Source organism: Stegodyphus dumicola, chromosome 12 (assembly GCF_044657685.1).
Source record: "Stegodyphus dumicola isolate Sdum_Otavi_A_Nest chromosome 12, ASM4465768v1".
Taxonomy (NCBI): Eukaryota; Metazoa; Arthropoda; class Arachnida; order Araneae; family Eresidae; genus Stegodyphus; species Stegodyphus dumicola.
In genome coordinates, this window is record NC_140779.1 from 74,563,375 (window position 1) to 74,575,372 (window position 11,998).

At 36.1% G+C, this 11,998-nt stretch overlaps 1 protein-coding gene across 1 annotated transcript in view; it reads left to right on the forward strand.

Moving 5' to 3' along the window:
- Window positions 1-11,058, forward strand: part of LOC118183492 (gonadotropin-releasing hormone receptor-like) — a 194,561-nt gene extending 183,503 nt beyond the window's left edge. Inside the window, exons 2-3 of the mRNA XM_085827406.1 lie at window positions 9,429-9,612; window positions 11,048-11,058. Of these exons, the coding sequence (XP_085683532.1) occupies window positions 9,429-9,612; window positions 11,048-11,058 (195 nt within the window). The remainder of the gene's footprint in view (window positions 1-9,428; window positions 9,613-11,047) is intronic.
- Window positions 11,059-11,998: the final 940 nt, after the last annotated feature.

The following is an 11,998-nucleotide window of genomic DNA, read 5'->3' on the forward strand; positions in this document are numbered from 1 at the left end:
TCCTTTAAGTTGTTAAATGCATCCTCGCATTCCTTTGTCCACAAGAATCTTTGCTTGCTCTCTGTCAGCTTGTGAAGTGGTCTTGCGATGGAAGAAAAGTTCTTCACGAATCTCCTATAGTAGGGGCAAAGCCCTAGGAAGCTTCTCAGCTGATGGACATTTTCGGGACGCGTCCAGGATTTAACCGCTGATACCTTTTCAGGATCCGTGCGCACACCTTCTGCAGAGATGACATGTCCCAGGTAAGTCACTTCCTTTCGAAACAATTTGCATTTAGCGGGAGTCAGCTTCAGATTGGCCTCTTTCAGTTTCTGAAGCACCTTTCTAAGATTTTCTAGATGCTCTTCAAAACTCTTTCCGACGATGATGATATCATCCAGGTATATCAGACAGGCTTCGTAGGAAAGGCCTTTCAAAACAGTCTCCATAAGGCGTTCGAATGTTGCCGGCGCATTACACAGTCCAAACGGCATCACTTTGAACTGCCAAAGTCCTTGTCCCGTAGTAAATGCCGTCTTTTCTCGGTCTTCAGGCTGTATTTCTACCTGCCAATACCCACTCTTTAAATCAAGTGTTGAGAACCACTTGCTTCCAGAAAGTGTCTAGAATGTCGTCAATTCTAGGAAGAGGGTAACTGTCTTTCTTCGTAACCTCATTCGACCGGCGATAGTCAACGCAAAATCTTGTTGAGCCGTCTTTCTTTCTGACTAGGACGATGGGAGATGCCCATGGACTGAAGGCTCGATGACATCTCCTTCTTCCATATCCTTTAAAAGTGTTCGTACCTCTTCCTGTTTAGCAAACGGTAGACGTCTTGGATGTTGCTTGATCGGGGATGATCACTGGTATCTATTCTATGTTGTGTCAAACTGGTTCAACCCATGTCGGAAGACGAGCTGGAGAAAACAACTTCAAGATCTTTAATGACGCGATCGGCAGCATTCTTCTCTTCATCGTTTAATTGCGCATTCTGAAGTAACTCTGATGTAATGGTTTTTGAAGACACGGATTCTTGGATGTTACTCTTTCTTTCAACGGTGGTTACTGGAGTACATGTTGCAACCACTTCACCTTTCTTATTAACTCTCGACTTTTCAGTTACATTGGCGACTCTCACCGGGATAACCGTTCTGGATAGGTCGACGAGTGTTGAGGCTACTAGTACTCCTTTTGGGATATTACAGTTATTGGGATATTCTATGATGCCGTAGCGGAAATTTCTGTTTTCGGCTATGGATCCAGGAAGTAAAATTTCTGTTCTTGCCGGTATTGCGATATAGTCTTGAGCTATGATTTTATGGACAGATTTAACTTCTTCATCATTAACGAGAAATAACGCTATGTCCTCAGATGTAGAATGCAATTCGTTATTTTTAAAATCCAAGGAAAAATTGTATTTCCTTAGAAAGTCCAATCCGAGTATGCAAGAATCAGTGATCTCTGCTACATATGCCGTGTGATGGTAAGCGGCACTTCCAAACGTGATGTTAACATTTACTTTTCCGACGATGTCGATCTTCTCACCGGACACAGTCTGGAGGGTAACGCAGGGCTGCGTCCAGATAAGTTTGTTTCCTAGTTGTTGAGCCAAATCTTTTCGGATGATGGTGATGTTGGCTCCTGTATCTATAGTCATATTGCACGGAACTCCATTAATATGTCCTATTATGAAAAGTCCATTACTGCCGCCTCTCACTGCAGAAATCTGAAGCGCTTTAAACGGGGGCTTTTCATTATCTGGCAACCTCCGCCCCGCGAGATGGCCACTAATTAGTTTCCCTGCTGCTTGTTAGAAGCGGTCTTAACATCAGTACCCTGGGGTGTTTTGCAGTTTCGTCGTATGTGTCCTTCAGCACCACAGTTCCAGCACTTAACGGTCGGTTTCTTCTCACCAATATTCCGTCTCAAGGCATTCAGTTGTCTAGTTAAATCGTCAAGTCGAGCGGTGACTTGATCCCCTGGCTCCTGAACTTGAGCAGCTCTGACTGGGTGGCGGTCTCGACGAGTGGCTTGCTGGGCTGCCTCAAATTTCATGGCGTACACTAGAGCACTTTTTAAATCTTTTACATCCGCCATTCGTAGAGCTTTCTGTATTTCAGTATCTCGGATGCCGTCGATAAAGTATTGCAAGGACAGGATTTCCCTTGTTTCTGTCGGGCATTCCGAAAAGGCGAGATGGGACAGCCTTTCAACATCCGCGGCGAGCTCCTGAAGTGTTTCGGTAGGCTTCTGTTGACAAGATTTTAATTGGAGCCTGCTGTAGTCTTTTAAACACTTCTCCCCAAAGCGCAACTCCAAGGCGCCGGACAGAGCTTCGAAATATAACCTTTTGTTTTCGGGAAGAGTCTGAAGGATATCCGCTGCGTCGGCTCTTAGAGAAGCGGCGAGATGACAGGCCTTAGCTTGGGAATCCCATCCATTCGCATCCGCCACGATAGAAAATTGTGTCCTATACACCTGCCAGGAGGTCTTCCCATCATATGTGGATAGCTTCAGAGATGGACGAGCAGGCATTGGTAAGAATTTAAAATCATCACTCCTGCTCCCTGCCGACGCTACGAATTTCTTTAAAGTATCCATTTCTTTGGCAACTGCAGAAACTCTCTCATCAATTTGTTGTTCGATTTGGTGTTGAACGGCAGAAACTCTCCCTTCTATATGTTCTTTTACAGAAGAAACTCTTTCTTCTATTTCTTCTTTCACAGAAGAAACTCTTTCTTCAATATGTCCAACTTTATTTTCAACTGCGTCAATTCTGCCTTCCATAGCTTCAAATTTATTTTCTATTATGCAAGTAATTTCTCTTTTCATTTTTTCTTGACCAGCTTGAACGGCTTTCATTTCGTCCTTAACGGATTCCTGGCCCAATTTCATTTCTTCCTTAACGGATTCCTGGCCCAATTTCATTTCTTCCTTAACGGATTCCTGGCACAATTTCATTTCTGCTTTAACGGATCTAATCTCTGCTTTAACAGAGTCTTTCATCTCTTCTTTAAATGATGCTTGGCCAGCTTCCATCTTTTCTTGGAATGCAGCAAAAGCACTAATGAGCTGTCTCAATTGTTCTTCCATCGCTCTTGTTATTGGCATTCGAATCCCACTTCTGACACCAAAAATTGTTGCGTGCGTACGGGTTCGTTATGAAATGAATGCACAAGTCCGATGAAAAATGAACAAAAAAATTTATTATTATCACAACAAAAATGCTTAAATTTTCTCAAATTATAATGCAGTATTACAATATCTCACAGTAGTTATCTTTTAACTACTCAAATGTCCAATAGAACGTAATTCAAAACAGCTAAAGAACGCTAATCCGCGAATTCGCTACAATCAACAACAGTAGTTTTCTAAACAACAACAAACTAAGCAACTACTACAGACTGAGATGTTTTCCTCCTTTTATAAGATTTTAAAATCACGCGCTAGAATTTTCCAGCACTTTTTTGAAATCAAAAAGAGATATTTATTTATTTAACGCACGCGCTCTTGTATTTTTAATTTTTCCGGCTTAGCTTTCTTTTAATATTCGTCACGCGCTGCACTGCGCGAGAAATAAAACCATTTAATTTATAATTGAACTAACATTAGCTTTTTAAATACCAAATTCGTAACACTATATTCAAAGTTTCTATTAAATAAAATACATTGGCGAACTTCATAACTCCTTCCAACGTTTTTCGAATGTTTATCTTCTCTGCCATTTTACTTTTATGTTTGATTACGTCGAACACTTATCGATATAGTGTAACCGAACTCGACTGGCGCTGAAAGGCGAGTGTCAAAAAATAATACATACATTAAAATAATATCCTCAAAAGTTATATGAAACACATCAAAAGTTTCGGTTGTAGATTTACAGAGTTTTACACATGCACTTTTTTTTGCTATCTGTTGCCGAAGCCTTAGACAAAACAAAACGAGGAATTAAAAAAGAATTCATATGAAAAAATCTTCATGTTTATATCGCGACATTATATGCTAGAATGATGCAAGTGGATTACAGTTTTACGACTTTGACCTACTTTTGTCTTCTTATTCAGCAATAAAGACTCCATTAATTTTCCTTTCGATACGATACATTAAGGCAAAATTTGCAGTGATATACAGCTTTTATTTTTCTTTACTAATGTTTTGTTTTTCTACAGCCTGAAATATTAAAGAATTTAGAGCTCAACTAAATAATCCATAACTGAAAATTTGTTTGACTCACGCGTGAGTTTAAGATGTCAGAAGTTTTAAGACAACTGCTCATAGGTGCAATCGATTTACTGAAAGAAAATATATAATGATGCAATAGCTTCAGCAAAAGGAAAAAGAATATAATTGTTTTAATTTTACACAAACATGATTGATTTTATATATGCGTCTGTGATTTAGAGATAAATAAATAAAAATCAGTTTTACCTGTATCAGTTTATTTCTTTAATATTTCAGTAGCCCAGATGAAGGCCATTATTTTTTTATCCTTCGTGAAATTTTAGCAGAATAATAATGCTTTTTCAAATTTTGTAAGCAAAAATACTTTTCTTTTATTTAATATTTTTGGAATGATAAATATTTTATTAGTCACTATCATTATTACTTTGGTTAGTAAATGTAAATAGTAGTGGTTTTGATAATTTATACCCTACGTATCAGATGGGTAGACTTTTTAGAGCATGTTTTCTTTGTCCTAGAAACCCGACTTAAGTTCCAGAAAATGCGATAATTCAATCTGCTAATTTTATGAGTCACAGACAATAAATGAGATTAATCCTAGAAGGACATGTCTGGATACAAGTTCTGGATTCTTCGCTAATTTAGAAGCACAAAACCTAGCTGAGCTAGGGAGCTTATTTGCGAAGAGAACAGTTTTTATTCTTTATAGCGTCGTATATTAGGCAGATAGCCCTTGCGTGCTTTGTCATAATCTAATAAACTGAACCAAACCAAACAGTATCGTTGTATCGCTCTGCTGTCTAGATCGTCCCTCTGTACATATCAAATCAGAAAGCATTTACATACCCGATTTTAATTTGATAGAAAGTTACTTTGCATGATTTACATTATTGGACAATACACACGAAACCGTATCCAGCAACAAAATGTATTTTCGTCATTAGCCCATTTCGACTGTTGCAAAAGTTTTGTAGACATAACTAACTATATTTTTTAAGTTAATTATTTCAATAAACAGAACAGAAAATGGAATGACACATTTCAAAACTTTTAAACTTTTTAAGTATTTAATTTAATGGTGCCAACAGGAAAGGTTGACACGTCTACCTTTATGTAGAAAATTATTTAGCGCGTTTTCTTCGAAAACAGAGAAAGATCTGTCAATTTTCTCTCCTAGTTTTCCACATTTCTAGCTCGGAATGTGAGGAAATAAAAGTAATATTTGTTACTGTTTTAAGTGGCTTTCAAACTTATTCTAAATTGCCAACTTAGCGATAAACTAGAGAATTGGGTATACTTTTCTCTTGTCAACCCATGTTTCCTCGATCATTTATAAAAACATAAACGTGCAAATTAAATTTTTAAATTGTAAGATCTATTAGGAAAATTCTTCATTAGGTATGATATTGTCATTTTTAAAGATTTTTTAAAGGAGTTTTCCTTATTTCTTAGAAATCTTCTATAAGATTGGATGAAATTCTATAAGATTCTATAAGATTGGAAGAAAAGGGGTTCTTGCAATGAAGCACAATGAACACGCAATTCAATAGAAAGGTCATGCGTATGCAAATATCAGGAACAAAACGTTCACAGGCGTTGTGAGCGTACGCAAAACGCGTGCGGTCGGCGCGCTCAACTCAAGACTATAATAAAATGAAGGAAAGATACGCAATTAAAGACATCCGCTGCAAGTACAGGCGCATTTTTTTTGGGTGAAATATGGCTAGAAGAAATCACATGGATGATTTCACATGTGTAAGAATGATCGGAAAGCTGGAGGAGGGGCGTAGTGGACCAGTGTAGCTAAAGAGTTCGGAATCAACAAAAGTGTCGTTTCGCGCGCTTGGAAAGCTTTTTAAAAACATAGGTATAGCTGTTAGAAAGGTTGGTGATGGCCATCCCAGGAAAAAAACTGCAGTGGATGACGAATATATAGCCCTGAAGGCGAAAAGAGCCCGAAACCGGTCAGGAAGCGCCATAGCTCAGCAGCTGTGTACAGCAACGGGGCAAGTGTCGCAGTTTACTGTCTCCAGACACCTTCACAAAGATAGTCACAAAGTCACCCGTTGTTCTGAACACGGCATACCTTTGAGAGTTGGCCATTGGCGCCACCGTTTAGAGTGCTGCGAGGAGCACAGAAACCGGACATCTCATCAAGGGCGTCTTGTCCTCTTAACGGATGAGAGTTGTTTTAGTGCCACAAGTGATTCTCAAAGCCATTTGATTTGGAGAGGGGTCGGAACACGGTTTCATCCATTAGCATCACGGAAAGAGACCGTTACGGTGGTCCTGGAGTTCTTGTCTGGGGAGGCATGATGCTGAACCGGCGGACAGAGCTCCGCGTTTTAGACAGAGGTTTTGTAACCGGAGATCGCTATTTTCAGGAGGTGATACTTCCTTAAGTGGCTATGTTTCGAGATGCCATTAGAGCAGACTTCCTTTTTATGGATGACAATGCACGGCCACACCAGATTCCTGATGTCTAGAAGCTACTGGAAAGTGAAGATATCACTCGAATGGATTGGCCAGCGTACTCCCCTAATTTAAATCCCATAGAACATTGTGGAATGCTTTTGGGAGACGCCTTGAGGCACGATTACATCATCCGGTGAACACCCAGAAACAGATGCTGATTGAGAAATGGTCACTCTTGCTCCAGATCTGTTGGACAATCTGGTGCTGAGTATGGAGAGACAGTGCGAAGGAACCATTGCAGTAGGGGGGCATTTGCAGTAGGGGGCATATCTCATACTAAACAACATCTGCTTGTTGTTCTTCCTCTTCTATAGACAATCATGTGTAACAATACTCTGAATTCAATAAAACCTTTTTTTTTTTTTTTTTTGTTTGTTTGTTTGATCCCATACTGTATGCTTTGCATTCATTTTTGCGCAACTTTGTTTTTATCATAGTTTAAATAAAAAATGCTGTCTCTCATATCTGAATTTCATATCTCTCAGAAGACTTCTGGTGGAGTTATCGCCAAAAGAACACCTGTTACTTACGTTTTGCACACCAGTGTAGCTTAACATGATTGCTGTAGTTTAAGAAAACTTTTTATTTTTCTTTTTTGTATTTTCACGAGAAAAAAAAATTGAATGCAGTATTTAAGTTTTCTAATAAATGAAATATGTTTTGGGGGTATTATTTTCGTTTTGCCTAAACCTCAAATCTGAATAGCATAAAAATCTTCTTTCAATTTACGCAAGTGCTTTTACTTCGGCTCCAAATCATAAGAGTAACCTAGTCCGTATTTTTGAAACTTGGGAAGAAAATGAATGACTTAGCAGAGTAATTCTTAAAATAAAATCGCTGAGGATAGTATTTGCTACTTAATAAAAAATTACAGCAATTCTTAAAAATTTATAGAATTAATATCTGAATTAAATTATTTTTCTAACAATAAGAAATTCTCTGCAACTCTAGTGCCTCATTATTACAGTAATTTTATTGCGAAGTAAATTTCCGCTCTTGGTTTCGCGAATCTTTTTCTAAGATTTCTAAGATTTTTTCTAAGATTTTCTAAGAATTTTCTAAGATTTCTCATTTGTCAGATTTTTCCTTAATATCGAATAATTCCATGAATTTTTGATTTTCTTTATTATTTTTAATGCCTTTTATTTGTTAGATTTCTTTTGTACTAAATAATTTCTGTGATATTTCCATTGCAGTTTCGTCGATTTTAAGCTGCAAAGTAATCTAATTCCAAAATTCAAATTAGAAAATTCAATTACCATAAGTTTTTCTGGACTTTTGGCATATCAAAAACCTTATTCCCGAAATTCTATAAAAAAATCCTTCCGTGACCATAAATGCTGACAAACAATTTGATATCAAGTGATTCAATTTGGAATAGTGCTACTGAATGAAGAAAGTCTATGTTATTTAAAGTAAAATAAGTAAAACTACTGCCTGATTAAATGTTAAGTTTCTAAAACAGAGCTACTAAAAGGTTTCGAGGATTTGATTAGTTAAATTCAAATTTCCATTGAAAATATGAGTAGTTTTCTGAGCAATGCAGCGCCAAACGTGAACTTGGCGAGAACTCTAACTAGACAATGACACGCCTAACGATACATAAAGCTTTGTGGAAAAGCAAATGAGTTTGTAATAACAGCAATGTGCCATGTAAATATTTCTTTTATAAATCTGACGCCTGAGCGACGGGGTGTGGGTCCCCTATGGACCTTTGGTTCGTTGAACTGCCCTGGGTGGATCCGGCGTTGGGCTTGGTCTCTCTGTGCGCGGCTCTCATGTGGCCTCTTTGGCTGCTCTAGATCTTGGGGGGCGCGGTGCTGAACTGATTCACCCTATGGTAAAGGTACAGTGCTCGCGTCTTCCGTCAATGGAATGGAATGGAATGGAATAACAGCAATGTATCTTAAAAAGTAATATATAAAATCTTTAATTTGCACAATGTCGAAGCTATGCATGATGCCAAAGTTTTGTATTCTGTAATGTTTTCGTTTAAAAATATCAAAAAATTGCACAGATTCGTTATCGCGCAAAGCCTTAGCATGCCACACAGTAAACACTGCACTGCTATTCATATCGCGATATGAAGAGGCTACCACATTTAGAGACTGACGCCTCGTTAACAGAAAAGTATCAAAATAAGTAATATAATTTTTATTTAATTAAATAATATTAATTAGCTCTTTCTTTCTTCATTTTTATACACATTCTTCTGGGCCTCCTCGAATTAATTTGAATCCTAAAATTAAAATTTCAAAATTGCTAATGTAAATTCCAGGCCGCGAATGTTTCGTAAAATTTCCCTATTTATCTCTGCCCAGCCTCATCAATTTTGCCTTGCTTTTTTCGCAATAAAACGTTTGCCCAGCCTTATCTTGCATAGAAGTTTTAAACTGTCTTGAGCTTCTGTGCTCAGCCAAAATCTAACACCTCTGGATGTTCGAAGACAGGAAACATCAGCTCTGCCCTTTATTGATTTCGAATCATAGATGATTTACTTGCTACCAGAGGTGTTAGTCACTTACAAGAGGTTCAATGTGGGACTGCAATAATTCCTTACAAGGGAATGGTAAATTTTAATCAAACAATTTTTTAATGGATGACAAACTAATTTTTTGTTTTCATTTGAATTTGCTAAATGTTAAAAACTAGAACCCAATGATAACCTGGATCGTGAGCATAGAAAGAAAGAAAATGCTAAAAGGAAATTCAACATGTTTGTTTGATAGATATAATTATCTCGACCATATAAATGGGATTCAAAACTTCATATTTTTTTTTTTTTTTTACAGACGATCATTTTTAGTGTGATGCGAGGTCCTTTCATCGAGGAGTTCTACCAGTGCGTCACTTACGCCTTCTACACAGCTCCCTGGCAAGAGCAACTCTACACTATCCTCAGCCTGATCCTGATGTTCCTGCTTCCCCTGCTCATCCTCATTATCACCTACATAACGACGTTCATCACCATTGCCAGTAAGTGCTCATATTTCTTTCCCATACCTCTCTTTTTCATGTCTGTATGTTGCCGGTACACCTATTGCCAAACTCCAGTTACCCGGATCCGTTATTTATTTTTGAGCCAAATAAATATGGGCTTCTCCGTTGTTTACAAGGTTGACTCTATCTATCTATGCTTATTTAACTTCCAAAAATTTACCTTGTTTAGACCATTATCATATTGCAAGGTTAAACGCAAATAGCTATCTAATTAGTTTTTGTTTAACATGTTTCGACGAATTATTGTTATTCTAACTAAACATACATTTAATTAAGCTTCACATATAAGAATTAAACTTTATCAAAAGGTTTATTAGACTATTTTTCATAATAAACAATAAACATCGCTACTTCCATGGTTTCATACACTTACATTATTTTAATAAAGCAGAATTATTTAAAGTAGTCAATTACGAAATTTAATTTTATTTATTTGGCTCCAGATAGTATGAAATTCTACTCCTACGTTCCAAAAACAAGAGGCAAGATGGTAGCTTTTCTTCTCAGGTCAAACCAGTGTAATGGATTGTTTACAATCCACTCTGTCAAAAGCCACAACTCCAATCCAAACCACTTCACATTCCGGTGATGGCCGACAGGACAGAGGAAAAAAAGACCTAGAAAAGAATTAACGTAAAGACAATATCTAAGGTAAAAAATAAACCTTACAGAATTAATTCTAGACTTTTCCGAAATTTCGTTTGTAACTCATTAATAATATACTGCTTAGACATTTACTGTTACAAATCATATACATTGCAGAACTTAACAAAAGTTACATATCACAATTTATGGTCAGTAAAACTGACAATTAAACAACAAATAAACTGACTTAAACTAAACAGCAAACAAATTTAAATACGGTAAAAATTTCTCATGAATCCGGCTAGTTCCCATCAACTCAATACTAATCTCAGTCATTCATTAGAATGCAACTGCATTCTCAGCAACACAGGCTATACGCGTGATGACTGAGGTCTGACTGCTAGATAAAAAATGTCTCAATGTTACTAATGCAAGTTAAATCCTTAATAGCAACACGCCAACTCAAACGCTACTAAACGGGCATTCTAATGCAGGGCCATAAAGAAATGGAAGTTATAGAAAAGACTTGATATAAAAATAAGAGTTGTTTAAATAAAATCTTATATTTTCTGTTGTGCGTTTGTATTTTTTGATTTACAAATTAAATATCGTGCATTATATTGGTAATTTTATCATTTATTTCAATAATAATGTCTTAATATTAGATTTAAATATATTATAGTATTTAATATAAAAGGTTAACTGTTTTAGTTTTCATAAATAAATAATAGCTCATTCATTTAATATGAATAAAATAAACGCAGAATCAATAATCTGTTTTGAGTTTTTGGTCTGCATTAAATTCAATTACGTTGTCTTATTTCAGTTGAGCAGTAAATGTGGCTTACGTGCGTAGGAAGAATAAAAAATTATTTTTTAATAGATTTATGCAATAGAATCTATCTATTGCATTTAATCTATTTCAGCTTCCGCTGATAAATGTTTTATTAAGAATAGTAAAATTTTGACATTATCAACTGTTCTATATATAGGCATATATGTATATGTATCTATTGTGCTTAGCGGTTTTACGTTATATAACTTCCTCGTATAACTTTAGAAATTCATTTGGCTTTAAAAATTTAAATACAGAATAATCCGTATTTAAAATTCGCGGAAGTATTTATATTAAATGCTTTGTTAGAGTGATATACAGTTTTAACCAAAAAAAAAGGCTGTTTTACCTAATGCAATAAAATACAGAATTGTTAATTACAAAATAAGAATTTGAGAGAATTTATTTCTCATTTGTTATCTAAATTTCGCTATAAAAATATTGAATTTTGATCCGTAATTTCGGTAAAAAATAATCTAAGTCACGAAATTTATTCTAAATTATCTTAGAATTTTACACTTTAAAGTCTGGAACATTTTTGTGTTTAACTTATAACAGCATAACGAATGTTAAAGATACTAATAGAAAAACAAAATCAGCGTAACACGAAACAATTTGCAGTAATATAGTTTCGAAGGCTAAATAGAATTTTCTTCTTCAACTGCAGCTTCAGTTTCTGGAAACGACTTTCGTCATTTTATAGTTACAGAAAGCCCTTAGCCATAATTGCAAAAAATTCATGAAATTCTCTACCTCTTTTGTAAAACTCTACAGTAGAACTACATAGCTAAGGTCGATACTTAATAATCTGTAGCTAAACATTTTAATATCTGTAAACCATTTAACGAATTTCCCGATAAATCAGGCAGTTAGCCTAAAATACCGTTTACAGATTAATCGATATTTTTTACCAGCAATTCCGTAAATAACATGTGAATCTGT